Source organism: Euprymna scolopes, chromosome 14, assembly GCF_053919585.1.
Source record: "Euprymna scolopes isolate OS-2025 chromosome 14, ASM5391958v1, whole genome shotgun sequence".
In the NCBI taxonomy this organism is placed as follows: Eukaryota; Metazoa; Mollusca; class Cephalopoda; order Sepiida; family Sepiolidae; genus Euprymna; species Euprymna scolopes.
Genome location: NC_136495.1, coordinates 97,253,056 through 97,268,561, shown reverse-complemented (window position 1 = coordinate 97,268,561; position 15,506 = coordinate 97,253,056). Strand labels below are relative to the sequence as shown.

Below are 15,506 nucleotides of genomic sequence, written 5' to 3'. Positions count from 1 at the left end.
ATGACTTAACAAAACAAAATACTGTCTCACCCAATAAATGTCAGCAATATTTATTGGGTGAGTTGCTAACACTATTTTTATTTTAAGTCATTATCAAGACTTCAAAGATAAAAACACTAAAAACATATCCAGCTAGATAGAGGAGTAACTTATCTTACCTTTAATAACATTTATTTAAAAAAAAATTTTTTTCTTCTTTTTTTGAGGCAGGGATAAATTGTTTGTTTTGTTGACAGAAGTTTAAACACCTCTATTGCCACCTAGTCTTAGGGTTAGTGGTAAAGTTTATCACTAAGCCTAAGTCTGGAAGGTGGAAGCAGCCTGTCGAAACCTTCTCTTAACCCGATCATATCCCCAAATGCTTCTTTAACCATACCACTGCAGAAAAGACAAAATTTAACAAAAAAAAAAAAAAAAGTTACATGTTCATTACAAAAGTAATGTCTGATTAAGAAAAAAAAAAAGCACTCTCCTTACAGCCAGTTTGGCACCTAGACAATTGCTCAAAACTTGAAAATATCGATGGATTACATTTTTGCACAATTGATGACATTTATTGGAGGTGTTATTGTTTTGTTGGCTAGTCTAATAAACACTCAAATCTAACGGTGGTAGCAAGCTGCTGCATGGTGATTTTCATTTCCAACCAAAACTCTACATTGGCAATGTGGATTTTTGATTGGTTTTCGAGATTAAAGTTCACAAAACAAAATTAGGCACAAGGCCAATCAAAAAAGTGGGAATGGGGGTCTGTGGACATCCTTGTCACTGTACCTAAGTTTTCTGAGATATTCCTTGCTAGAGTTCTCAGTCACCATAATGCCACATTCACACTAGTGATTGGTTCTACTTAAGATTCCCAAATTAAGTCTTTTTTTTTATGTAGAGATTTGATTTAGTTCTTGGATTAGCAAGATGTAGAACAGTTGAAGTAGCAGGTTCAGTTTATAGGAGAAGGCCAAGAAAAACATGGGAGGAAGTGATAAAGATGAACTTGAGAAAGAAATAGACCTGGCCCTAGAAGTCAATTTTTAAAAGCCGTCAAACACATTCGGTTAATTTTAATGTAATCTATTATTTAGAAGTTGATTTGATATCAGTTATTCAAAGGAAAGACACGTTGATAAAACCTTGACCTGTTTACTGTTTTTTTTTTTTTTTTTTTTAATTTGAGGTCAGCTGTTTTCTTATAAGCGTAGAAATTTGTTAAATCATCGATATTTGCCACACAGCCTTTGTATTCTCCATGAACTTATACTTTTGGAAAGTTACCAAAAATAATTTTAATAATACCCTAATATCTAGCTAACTGGTGTCTCTATTTAGTTGCTTCCCTAAAAGAGCAGAGTTAGACACCACAACGGTTTTTTTCAACTCCCCCAAAAGGAGCACTCTGGATTGGATTAGAACAAAAATTTAAATTTTCTCGGTCTTGAAGGATTTATCTTTCACTGATCAAAAATAGATGGAAGTGTAGTACCAGAAGAGATACTACACTTTATTTACATTTATTTGTACAAAATAAAAATTTACATTTTAAAATTTGAACAAATTAGGCACAAGGCCAGTCAAAAGTTTGAGAAAATTGGTGTCATTGGTCATCCTTTGTCACGATGACTAGAAAATGTTTATCCTACTCTTAACTAGAACCGTCAATCACCATAATGCCACATTTACTTCAGGGGTTTTCCTACTTACAATTTCCCAAATTGCTGAAAAATTTTAATAAATAAATACGTCTATATACAATTTTTTTCGATCTTGAGCACGTAGTACAATGGGGAAAGGAGTGGCTGGTTACTTTTAATGCATCTAAAACTAAGCTTCTTTCTTTACATCATCAACATTCTGATCCACATCTGGCATCAATTGAAATGAATGGCTCTCGTCTTCAGGAGGCCTCAAGTTTTGACAAACTTCTGGGCTTGACCATTACTCCTGATCTTAAATGGAACACGTACATTAAATCTGTTGCCAAGGCTGCTGGAAAAATGGTGGGATCTTTCTATCGATCCGGTAGATATCTCACTGCTGATGCAATTCTCTATCTATAGAAGAGCCAGGTATATCCAAGGATGGAATACTGTTGCCACATCTGGGCAGGAGCTGCTAGAAAGGACTTATCCTGCCTTGATAGAGTTCAAAATAGACTTCGTAGCCTCGTAAGAGATGTCCCTTTCTCTTCTCTGCAACCTCTATCTCGCAGAGGAGATGTTGCGAGTTTGTCTCTGATGTATCGTTATTTTCATGGAAAGTGTTCGACTGAGCTTCAGTCTATGGTCCCCCCTCGCCTAACTTTCACAAGAAACACTCGTCTAGCTGTAAACACTATCAATAATTCCCCCCACTCTTTATCTGTGCCTAAACCTAAACGTAGATTCCATGAACAAAGCTTCTTTCTTAGAACTGCACGCCTGTGGAATTGTCTTCCGTTTTCCTGCTTTCCGGCTGACTACAATATGGTTGTGTTCAAGTCTAATGTAAATAAGTTCTTGATGAGCCGTTCCATATAAGTTATCAAATTTACCAAATTTTCATTACTAATGATTACTATATTGTCCAATTTCTACTGTACACTCTTTAACCCTTATCCTTGAGTGGCCTCTGGGCCTTGATAATGTGGTGATGCCTATGTAAAAAAAAAAAAAAAAATTTCATCGGTGAGAATTGTGGAGTGAAAAAAAAACAAGAATAAAAAATTTGGTTAGTAAGATTCTACCAACCCTTCCTAAATAGACTACCTGCTGTAATCCAGTTTGTATTGGACTAAAAATAAGCAGACTGATCTCTAACTAGGGATGAGATGTAAATGGGTTAGAAAAATAAAACTGAGGAGGGGGGGTGCATAATGTCAAGCCTACTATTTTTAAAATGACCCTAAACGTTCAAGTTCCCTCATCTCCAAAAAAAAATAAGGCATACTGAAAAAGATCTAAAAAAGACATAAAAATGATCTTGTCATATCGTATTTTTTATTTAATTTATTATTGAATTACGAACTTAATTTCCTCTCTGTACTTTTTTTTATGGGAGGGTAGACATCTTTGTTCTTGTCTTGTAAGTATAGTTGTTTAGAAGCACTGAACTTTAAATTTAAACAAATCACAGAAAAAAAATTTGGTTCACATGTATGAGCGATATTCAGAGGAATTTAAAAAAAAAGGCAGAATTTGGCCTAAAAACGTTGAGTGGTTCTAAAATGGGTGATCAATTTACTAGAACATTGCATTAGAAACTAAACACTCTTACAAATGTTTAAATATTGAATTTTTCTTGTATATATATATATATATATATATATATATATATATGGTGGATTAGTGTCCATTTGATAATAATCCTCTGAATAAAATTGAAAATAAAAATAAATATATATATATATATATGAGGAGGGGAGTATCACTCATACACGTGAACCAAATATTTTTATTATACAAATGTCATTTATTCCAAAGATTATTTTTTGGCATTTATAATTTAGATGCAATTTTAGGTATATGGCATAATGTAGAGATCCAATTTTCTCAACTCAATGCATTAAATTATGCTATACTTTGGCAATAATGTATTGAATATCTTTTAAGTGGTCTATTGTGTTTGGTTTATCAACATAGACATGGAACTTAACATATCCCTCCCCAAAAAATAATCTAATGGGGTTAAATCGCATGGATGAGGTGGCCAGTTGACATGTCATTTTGTGAAATTATTCGTTCATCAAATATTTCTCTTTAATAAATTAATCGTATTATGGTTTGTGTGGCATGTGGCTCTATCCTACTGAAGCTACATGAATTACCAGACCAAGCTGAACTCATATTAACCGATAATTTGTAAATCTGCAATTAAAGAAAATATATTTTTTAAGAGATTCGTTGCTTATCAAGGCTGGGAGGCCACTCGAGGATAAAAGTTAATGAATATAAGGTGGTAGTGTAGTAATTGTTAATGGTATAGAGTGGGTAGAATTTAAGGGGATGTCTCAACAAGAACTTGTTTACATTGAACTTGAAAGCTACCATATTGTAATCAGCCGGTGAATGGAACAGTGTTAAAGAAGCTTTGTTTATGGAATCTAGTGGGGAAAATTGTTGACAGTGATTGTAGCTAGTCGAGTGTTTTATGTGAAAGTTTGGTAAGCGGGGAAGGGGCATAGATTGGAGCTCAGACGAGCGCTTGCCATGAAAATAACGATAGAGCAGAGACAGGCTAACAACATCTCTTCTGTGGGAAAGAGATTGCAGGGAAGAGAAAAGGGCACCATCTATGTTTCAAAGTTGTTTTTGAGCTCTATTAAGGCAAGATAGAGCGTGTCAAGTAGCTCCTGCTCAGATGTGGCAACAGTACTCCATCCTAGAACATCAATTAGTTATTGTCAATTTAAAGTTTGCCACTTCTAAAAAAAAAAATAAAATAAATAAAAACACCCTCTATGATTGCTACTTTGTAATGTTAGCTTCAATATTGGCCAGGCCTTTGCCATATAGGTGAACTATATGCGTGTTATCTTTTCTCTTTTTTGGGGTGATTTATTTGCAGTATTCATTTTAGACCGTGAACTGAATAAATAAATGTGAAAATTAATTCGTTACTGTGTTTTAGGCTTGTCTATTTTTGTCTATTTTTTCTTCTCTCCTGTATTCCGAGCTTAAAGCAACCCTCCCGCCCCAAAAGTCGAAATCAGTTCTGAAAAGTATACATGTGATTTGAAGAGTATAAAGTTCAATTTTCTTCATATTCATCAATGCAAATAAATGAAATTAAAGATATTTCTAAATATAATTTAACAATTGTCAAAATTATTGATAAGTGTACTTGAATAAAGTCCATCTTATTCAATTGTTTTCTTTTTTTATACTAAAACATCTTTGTAATGATGAAAAAAATGTAGCAGCATTCACACTAGTTAGGTTAAACCGGCTTCTTGTGAAGGAGGAAGTTTTTAGGGAATATTGAATTCACAAGGAGTCCCTAATTGCATGTACATCCTGTTCAAATGAGATGATGGTGTTAGTTCTTGCAGGAAGGTGTCGACGTCCTGTCACATACATACAGCACCTTGTATTCCCAAATGGTCACTTAGATGTTACTGAACAGGGTTAAAGTTGCTTGCTTTACTTCAGTCATATAATGGGAACCGGTGTATAAATATGAGTAGAATTCAAATGTCCAAAAATAAGAGCAAAAATAAACTTGTGTAATCAAAGAATTTTAATATCACTTAAAACTTGTGTCTCCATGGGGAAAGTTAGACATGTGGTTGTTTTTATAATGTGAGAATATCCATCTCCCCTATTTATTTGTTTAAGTATTTTTGATTCAAAACATTACATATCTATACTATTAATAAAATTCTAAATTTATTTATGTGTGTATATATACCAATAAAACTTTTCGAATGGATGCACAGACTTGAAAAATTATTATTTTTTTTTTTTTCCTGAAAGGTTAGATTGTCTTTATCTATATATGGTTTGTAACAAATAGCACCGAATCACACAAAAAGCCCGAAATAAGGGTTTCGTTTTTATCAAAAAAGTTATCTGCCCATGTCAACGGAATTTAGCACTGTCTGTATACAGTCGCGGTAACATCTTTCGGCATATGAACAGGACTTGTGGTGCAATGGAAACGCATCTGACTATGGATTAGAAGATTCCAGGTTCGAATCCTGGCAAGTTCGTAATAATTTTAACCACCATTTATCCAACATTTACAACCTTAGTTAAATTTTTTTTTTTTTGTTTTTTAAGTGATTTTGTTTTGTACATATGAGAATTTCCCATACTCTGAGTTCACAGGGTAAGCATTGATGGTAAGACCATGTTGAGTATACTTGATTTTGTGTTTGACTTGGCGTTGTGTGTGCTGACGCGGCACAGCTGCTAGTTATGAATGAAAATAAAATTAAATATTTTACATTTTAAGATGGTCAGACACTTAACGATATTAATTTAATGAAGATTGTATTGGAATTAATTTTACCCTGGGAAAAAGTTAAATTCTCACACGTGAGGATGCAGTAACAAATCGAGATAAGCTCTTAAACGTAATAGAATGATAGTTGTTTTGCGAGAAGGAACGTGACAAGTGTGTACAATATTTAAAGCAATTTTACTCGGAACAAATAGATGATACAAGAAAAAGTTAATTGTGCAGAAAAGATTTGAAAAAATATGCTTCACTTAACTAACCCTAGCATAACTCAAAGTTGACCCTGACATAACCCTTAAATAAGTTTTAGTTTTTGCAAAGTAAAAATAATATCCACACACATTTGATCCCTCCACTGTAATATATATTAGAGATATTTTTTTTATACTTAAAGAATTTTTTTTATATTTGGTCCAGATCGATGCTGAAAGACCGGTCCTGCTAGTTTTATATAAAAAATATCAAAGCTTTTTACAGCATTATTGGCAGTGTGTCTCATATTTGCTTCTAGACAAACAGATTTAAAAACTTTTTTTCTTTTCTTGGCTTGAAAACCATGTTCTTCATCCCCTTGACTTTTGCTGTTTAGTTTTGATCTTTCATATGGGTCATCCTTTTATTCAACCCTGGAAATGATTCTGTGTTTTTGTAGATTTGGGTTATCATGACATACACTATGTGTAAACCTTGTCAAAATCCATGCTAGCTAACTTAATCACTATTGACATAGGGTCTCTAATATGTAACATTTAAAGAAAAGTTTTAAAAATGATAATCTATTTAAAGAACATGGAAAGGGACTTTTAGTAGTTGAAACTTACAATTATAAATCTATAATATCACTTTCATTAAGGATGCTGACAACCGTCACGTCATCCCTTCTGTGAGTACCTGATTCTAAAAACAATATGGGAAACCAATGCCGGCAGAATCCAGCAGATAAAAAGTCATAACTTATTTATACAGATGGATAATATTTTAGATACCCTTGCTGGTTTCAACTCTTTGTGCCATAAGCCTATCTTGACGTAATTCACAATTGTGGGCAATGCTGTCGAAAAGTTGTATGAATCCTGGACATAGACAGAAAAGAAGACATCTGTACTGGTTTGTGCGTGTATAAAATCAAGGGGCCTCAGGTATCCTAGTGTTCAACAGTTCTTTACTCCATCAAACGTTGAGTTAGTGAACATTTTATAGTATGTATATCTTGTTTTTCTAGGATAAGAATTAATCTAGTCTGGTAGAATTTCTGAGTAATTGCTCATTCCTCATATAGTTATGTTGAAGGGATCATACTTGGGCTTTGAGTACTATTGCGATACTGTCGACATCCCTCCCCAAATGTTGGCACTTGAAACACCCTTGCTAGACACACACTAGCAGATCTCAGGTCCTGTTGGTGAATTTTGGATTTTCAACAGAGCCCTGTTAGCTGAGTAGCTCCTGTCATATTGTTGCCACCTCTCTCCTGGTGAGAAAGGGTAAAAATGGGGTGGGTGGATTACTTTCAAACATACACAGTATATTTGTGCAAACCATAACTTAATCTCTCCTGGATCTGCATCTTATTTTTATTTATTTATTTTTTTATTCAAATACCAAAGAGAAATGCAAAAGTACATGAATAAGTAGATAAAGATTAGTGTTGTTTCGGAGTTTTTGTTCTATTGTTGCTGTTAATATGATGTGTAGATTATAGATATAAGTGGCTAGGGTATGAATTCATTTCTCCAAAATCTAGGGGACGAAAAGAGGGATCATTTGTCGAAGCATTTGGGGAGCAGTGGTTAATGAATTCTCAAGTAATCATAGATGCCATACTTGGCAGCTTGCTTTCCAATTCCACATTTTCTGCAGACTTTATCAAGTTTGTTTGATCTTATCCAGCTAATATTTGAGGTGCGGATGATGACTACTTTGGTATTGACATAGTGACTTGTAAGGGTTTTGTAGGGGACTTTTCAACTTCTCTCCATGCTTTTAATTCTCTTTACTAGCTTGCGTTGGAATGACGTTGGCTTCTTTGTTCTCTTTATCACTATTTATAATAGCCTTGTTCACTGCGTTTGTCTTTGTCCCTTCGAAGACTTGATTGCCTCCAAGCTCATTGCCAGGAACATCACAATTCAAAATAACTTGGTACCTGTTAGGCTTTGCCTCTGTCTCTCCCTGTCTCTCCTTTCTTTTCTCTCTTCTTCCCCTTTATTAATGCATATCTGTTTAAAAATATACACCATAAAGGATAAATGGTAGCTTTATGACATTTGGTTTTGTTGTCCTCCAGAAACAAACATTTTGGTCAAGATCAAAGTGTAGTACCTGTTCTTCAGATGCTGCACTTCCATTTCTTGTTCTCTTTCGGTGGCGGATCAGTCCTTCACGATTGAGACAATTTTTTATTTTTGTACCTTTTCTCCATGTTAAAAAACGACCCTGGTGTCTAACTCTGTCCTGTGAGGAGGCATAGTAAATAGGTACAAGCAAGATAATGTTCAGAGGGAAGTTAATAGTTAACTGATTCACAATACACTGATTACCTGTATCTGCTAAGTTCAAATCTAGTTCATTCCATAGTACTTAGGGATGCTGGCAACCATCACGTGGTTCCTCCTGTAAGTACCTGATTATTTCTGGGAAGAATTAATTCTAGAAAGAATCTGAGAAACCAATGCCAGCAACCTAATCATTCTGATTCATACAAATTTACTTTACCTTTTTAATGTTCAGAGAATTTTAGAATACTAGACACCAAGGTTGTAGATGGTTCGAGTAGATGATCTGTGACCCAAATGATCACCCCCCCCCCCCCACACACACACACACCTCTCTGTTGCTTGATGGATGATGTGATTTTTTTTAGGTCATCAACTGTGCATGGTTATTCATATCACTCTGGTTTGATGGATGACATTTTTTTTTAGGTCATCTACTGTTCCAGGTTATCCTTATTTGTTTTAAGAATGACATCACAAAATGATAACATCTACTCTGCATGGAAACAATAAACTATACACCACCAAGATTGCTAAAAACTTCAACAACCATAAATGAACAAATTAAATTAATTTACAAATGTTTAACACCATATTTATCATTTGTCCTGTGAAACCAAAGCTAAGCAAAATAAGATTTAATCTGAAAATAAAAGGAGATGCCACCAGCAGATGCAGTTTAAACAAATTGATGACATATGCTACACACGGCCATCTGTTGGGTGCCAAGTAAACTAGTCTGATGGCAGCTAGATTAAATTCCATTGTGCTAGACCATCAGTTGCTTGAAAATTGATGCACTGTGATACTCTTGGTGTCCCTCACTCCAGTGTTAAGAAGTAAAAAAACAAAAAACATGACAAAAGAAAAGAGGAATAGGTTTATCTAGAGAACAAAGGAACACAAATTAAAGGTAGGGTTGAGTTGTTGGTCAAGGTGTGGCAGTTAACAGGATTGTTAAACAAGGTGTAGCAGTTATTTTAGGACAAAGGACTAAACAATAGAGATCAATATATTTTAGTTAGCTTTAAGGAGTTTGACAATAGGAATGGTTTAAAAGCAGTTGTGAGTTTGACATAATCGAAAGCAGTGGTGGCTTGAATCTGGTCAGGAGAGCTTTGGGGATCGCGATGAACTAACAACTGCCAAACATAACTTTGACAGAAAAATTAAGATATAGATGTTAACTCTAAAAGAGTTCCCCCCACAAATATGCACACAATGCAACTAATATTTATTGAAAGTGTGGGAACTGGTGTTTTTCTATGCAGTTGTTTTATTTTTTATATATACTTGTTATACCGTGTGTGCCCCTCGGCAGTGGCCAAATGTGAGAGACGACGACACGGCTATGAGGAAAGCCCACAGTACACAACGTTGAGGTTGTTAAGTAGTCAAGTGGGGGACCACATGGCCTTACAGTTGCACCTGTATAAAGATATATACTACACCACCTGTGACTTGTTAGGTCAATATTTGTTATATATGAAATACACATAGATTTTCTCCTATTACCTTCACCAGTAATTAACTTTTTTAGCAAGTCTGTTTTGTCAAATATTGATTTAACTCTCAATCGACTTCATCATTTTAATGTTTAACTTTGACTGATAGTTAGTTTTAGTAGTATCCCCCCCCCCACCTCCCGGCGTGGTGAGTTTGTATCTTATATATAAAGTAAATAAGGATTTTTCCCTTATTTGATTCACTAGTATAGCTATATAAATAAGCTAGTAATATATAAAATTTTGCTTTGCATGCAATATTTTACATTTTTTTTCTTTCTTTTCTTCATAATTGTAGGTAAAAATTTTATACGTTCGAAACTTGATGATGGGAACCACTGAAGAGACATTAAAACGAGTTTTCACAGAAGCAACTGGAAAGGAAAATGTTGTGGAACGCGTCAAGATTATCAGAGATTTTGCATTTGTTCATTTTACAACGCGTGACGATGCTGTTACAGCCAAGGATAAATTAGATGGTATGCATGATCATTTTCTATTGTAATTTCAACTCGTTAATTGCATTTTAATTTATATATTTATAAAAATAAATTTTAAAAAACAATATATATTTACAAAATGTATTTAAAAAAAATAAAAAATATACTATTTTCTATCAAGCATAAAGAGAAACGTCTATTAGTTCTGTATTTTCTCTGTTCATATTATGTGGATCTAATTTATGGCGTGTTGAAACTTTTCTTTTTACTTTTGAATTCTTTTTTCTATTATTAAATTATTTTTGTTTCTTTTATTAAATTCTTTTATTAAATGTTATCTGTATTTTCTTTGGATGTTGTGATTCATATCTTTTCTCAATTCTTTTGGTGTGTGTGTGTTGCCGACTGTCATCACGACGGTTCTAGGTTCGATCCTCGACTTGGGATAGGTGTTAGTCTAGCGGCACTGATGAGTTGTGATACAACGAAACAGGACTGTATGTCGATGACTACAAATATATTTTATATATATATATATATATATATATATACATATATATATATATAGGTATGGCATAAAGGCAAAGGCCTACTTCACAAGATTTCCAGCTACGGTATAACTGAAAATGTGGAAATGTTTTCTCAATCATTAAATCATTTCTCTCTAATAGGCTCATAAGAGTAGTGGTTGATGGGCAGAAATCAGAGGCCCCGGTATTAATGCTGGAGTCCCTCAGGCGTTCTTCCTGATCTACATTAATCTCCCAAAACACATACTTAAATCATTTGTTGACATCTATGCTGATGACATGACCATCTATGGTTTATCGTTATTTCCATGGCTAGTGCTCTGGTCTCCCCTCGCCAATCTTTCACGAAAAACACCCGTCTAACTGAAACCACTGTCAATAATTTTCCCCACTTTTTATCTGTGCCTAAATCAAAACGTAGATTCCATGAACAAAGCTTCTTTCTTAGAAGTGCACGCCTGTGGAACTCTCTTCTTTTTGCCTGTTTCCTAACTGACTACAACTTGGATGTCTTCAAGTCCAACATAAACAAATTCCTGATGAACCACCCTCTTAAGACACTTTATGAAATCTCCATTACTAACGATAATACGGTATTATCCCATTGATTACCTTACACGTATTAATCCTTATCCCCCCAGTGGCTTCTGGGCCTTGATAAGTGGTGACTACCATGTAAATATATATATATATATATATATATATATGAAAGCAATAAACTAATTAGGATTTGATTAGTTTCAATTGATTTCAGCCCACATTGGTATCCATTACATTAATTATACCCCCAAAATTTTATGTATTGATAACCAGGCTTATGAAGAAAGTTCCTGGTTGATTTTAGTATATAAAAAAAAAAAGAAAAACAAAGAACACAACTTGATAATGATATAAAGATTTTTTTTATAGTTTCTTTGTTTTGGGTAGTTTTCACCATTTATCAATTTGCAAAAAATTACTTTTTTAGCTGATTTAAAAAAGAAAACGGCAAAATTGGGTTCTTGTATTTAACATTCATTTTAATGATGCCACTTCCATCTTCATAGCTCTTCAACATTTTGAATTAAAAAAAAAAATAGTAGGATTTACTTTTGGAATGACCCTCATAGATAACTTTTAACTGCAAACAAAATGGCCTGTTAAGAAACTAATAAAAATAAGATGGTTATTGGAATCTTACTTTTTATTAATTGACACATGCTATGGAATTAAAAAAATTAACATAAATTTGAGCTAAAATTTTGACTATTAATAATGAACATGGAATTCGGCCCATTGAACTAAAGACTGTAACCATTCTTCAGACAATGGTTTGTAAAGTTGTTCAACACATTCGGTAACTCTCTACTTTGTTATATAATTCAATTGGCTGAATTATTCAGTAATTTTTATTCAGTTAAATCGCAAGTATTGATGGGCAATCCAATTATTGTATAGTGTTACTTGTAACTTTTTTTTTTTAAGATTATAATGTAAAATACTATGCTCTTACATGTGTAATTGGAAACTAGTCATTTCATATAGAGATTTTGCTACAGATTGCGAAATATGGATAAAGCCAAAAGCAAAATAGATTGGCATTTACTGAAATAAAAATAAATGGATTGATTTTTTTTATTTGATGATTGAGATGCATCCAACGTGTGTGTGTGTGTGTGTGTGTGAAAAGATAAAGCATAAAGTCTTTAGGCCATGACATTTCAAAGCTAAATGCTTCTTGTCAAAAGAGAAAAAGTTGGTATTTTAAAAGGAGGTAAAAGTGTGTGTGTGTGTATACACACACTCCCACACTCCCTCCCTCTTTCCCAAATAATTAACTTTTTGATTTTCTTGTCAAAATGGTGTGTTGGTTTCATGGGTTCCTTGCTCCATATTTTCACAAGTACTCATCAGATCCATCATCAGGCTGGGATTGGTTTTAGAATGCTTGCATCTATTTTGTACATTTTAGCTTTTAAGTTTTTAATCAACTGTAAAATGAACATGTATAGTACCAGTGAGCATTATAACATGAAATGCTCGTACAGAATTCGAAATGATAATGTTTAACATCTGATAATTTGTTAGTATTTATTTACTATGTTAGACATTTTTTGACTAATTTGGTAAATGTTTTTAATTTTAGGGTGTATAGATTTTAAATGTAGATTACTTCAAGAATTTATCTTATGTTTATCAGTATACTGTCTTTGTGTTATTAACTAAAATATGTCTAAGAGAATGCAGTCATGTTTTTTAATGTTGATAAATTAGCTAGAGTCTGAAAGATGTATAGTAAGTCTAAAGGAAAGTGTTGTATAATGATGTAACGATTAGTTTTTATTTTTTCATTATTATTGTTGGAGATATATTCTCTAAAAGGAATTTGAAACTTGTAACATAAAAGAAATAAAATATTGATAAAAACATTGAATTGAAAGAATTATAAGATTGTCCCCCAATATATCACCAGGAACAGTTACGGCTGACGAGTTGGTTGCACTGCTGCTGATTTCAAACAAACTCTACAGGTTTTTAGTATTATAAAGTTTTTTTGTGAAGTCTTTCTTACAAGCTAATTGATTTATTCTTTTAAACATTCTAGGTACAAATTTAGAAAACTCTAAAATAGAAGTGGTGTTTGCAAAACCAGTCGAAAAAAGCAAAAGAATGTTGCATAAAAAATTATCACAGGTAAATTTCATTTTCATTTTATCTTATTTTGTGAAAGTAATAAAATTTAGCCAATATTATCTAACAATTAAAATAAACATTTTTAGTATTGGTGAAATGGTACTTGGAAAATACATGGATAGAAATCCATGTATTTTCATTCCATCATAAAATTAGATTTTGGAATCTATATATAGAAGGTTTTCTGTAGATCAATGTGTAATATTGGTCCAGTCTCAGTATAGCATTCTAATATTACCTTTGCTCAAACGAAAGATTATTGCCTGTCACCTGAGGCACCTACATTCATAAAGGTGTTCCAACTAGATTACAAATTTTTGTTCCCATTCAAATCACCCTATTTTAGTTAGCTTAATTTCTCCATGTTAAAAACGGATCTTATGCTTGGATTTTCCTTCATGTGGAGGCAAGTAAAAAGGGATATCTTTATGTAGATTAAAGAATGTTGTATTTTATTGGATTGTGTAAATTATCAAGAGTGTTATTATCTTGTTCTTATTTTGTTTGTATTTATTTTATTAATCTAATGTATGATTAAGTCATTCTAGATTATTAAAATTTGTTGATAGGGTTATTACTAAGAACTAGATAAATCTGTTTTAATAAAACAATCTAATAATCTTTGTTCTTAGAAAACAAAATTTTACTTTGTAAACATCCTCGTAAGTATAGATATCAGTTAGATAACTTTACAATATCTATACTTTTACAATTAATATTTTAAAAGAAATAGTATTTCTATGCACTAGATTGGCTTAAATAGGGTTTTAAAAAAATAATATATTACAAACCATTTATATATATATATATATATATATATATATATATATATATATATATATAATGGTAAGTGTTCACTAATGGGCCAGGAGACATGGATTCAATCCTCCGTCATGTTACAAAAAATTAACTCGATGTCCCCTTGCTCAACATTCAGCATTATGTGGGGGGAGGGTCGAGGGCAAGTGGTGTAATTCTGGGATGGAGAGTCACCCTCCCCTACACCTCAGTGAGCAACTAATGAAAAGAGCCTTTTGGTCACCTTCAACTATAGTCAGCTACTTAGATTAGCTTATCATCTGATAAACTGTTTTTCTATTAATAATCCCAGGTGCATAATAAAATGGTTTAAATAAGCTTTTTTTACTTCTGATAAGCCCCAAAAAGTTTTGTTTGATCCAACTGTGTTTATTGAATGTTTATACAAAATGGTAAACTTTATTTTCTTTGTATTAAAACAGTTTGATTAAATCTACTTTATTTTCAGTGTAAAATTTAGGATTGTTCTAAATTTTTAATAATTCATAAAATGTATGTGAAATACTTATTAAATTGTTGATTTTTTTAATGATAAGTTTAATGGTTTTAGCCTTGCCGACTTGATGATGATGATGATGATGATGATAAGAGTCAACCTGAATCTGTTACCAGGACTGATAGTGAATATGTACTTTTATTTTTTTTTAATTTTATTTTATTTTATATTATATTTGGATTTTTTATATTATATTTAGATTTTAAGGGGTGATTGTAAGTTTTACTAGTTGCTCTTTCATCTTTTTTTAATTAATAACTATTCCTTGGATTAAATTAAATTAAACCTTTTTTATCTTGAAAAGAATTAATGTATAAATTTTTGTAAAACAACTAAACATCTCTTAATTTTGTTGTTTTCAGTAGCATTTGTTTATTTTTAAAAAAAGTTTAACTGTATTTCTTATTAATTTACTATTAATTTTAACTATCTTATGACAATTTTAAAATTTGGAGATAACTATTTTATTTAAATTTTATAATTCTTAAGAATTTTTTAAAACTATTTTATAATAATACTAAATCTTTTTATCTCAGATAATTTATATTTAAATTGTATAAAAAAATTCACTGATGTTATCAGTTACTTGCTAACAATTGTCAGTGATTAAAATA

General features: G+C 32.3%; 1 protein-coding gene and 1 non-coding gene across 6 annotated transcripts in view; both read left to right on the top strand.

Moving 5' to 3' along the window:
* The window catches only part of LOC145293183 (putative RNA-binding protein 46), a 115,110-nt gene that overhangs the window by 41,082 nt on the left and 58,522 nt on the right, over window positions 1-15,506 (top strand). For 4 of the 5 annotated variants that reach the window (XM_080139665.1, XM_080139666.1, XM_080139663.1 and 1 more), the window contains exons 2-4: window positions 10,233-10,413; window positions 13,489-13,577; window positions 14,947-15,024. In XM_080139665.1, the coding sequence (XP_079995791.1) occupies window positions 10,233-10,413; window positions 13,489-13,577; window positions 14,947-15,024 (348 nt within the window). The remainder of the gene's footprint in view (window positions 1-10,232; window positions 10,414-13,488; window positions 13,578-14,946; window positions 15,025-15,506) is intronic. The other variant, XM_080139664.1, reaches the window with a different exon arrangement.
* Trnah-aug (transfer RNA histidin (anticodon AUG)) lies at window positions 5,612-5,683 on the top strand. Its single transcript has one exon. It is a non-coding gene; the product is annotated as a tRNA-His (tRNA).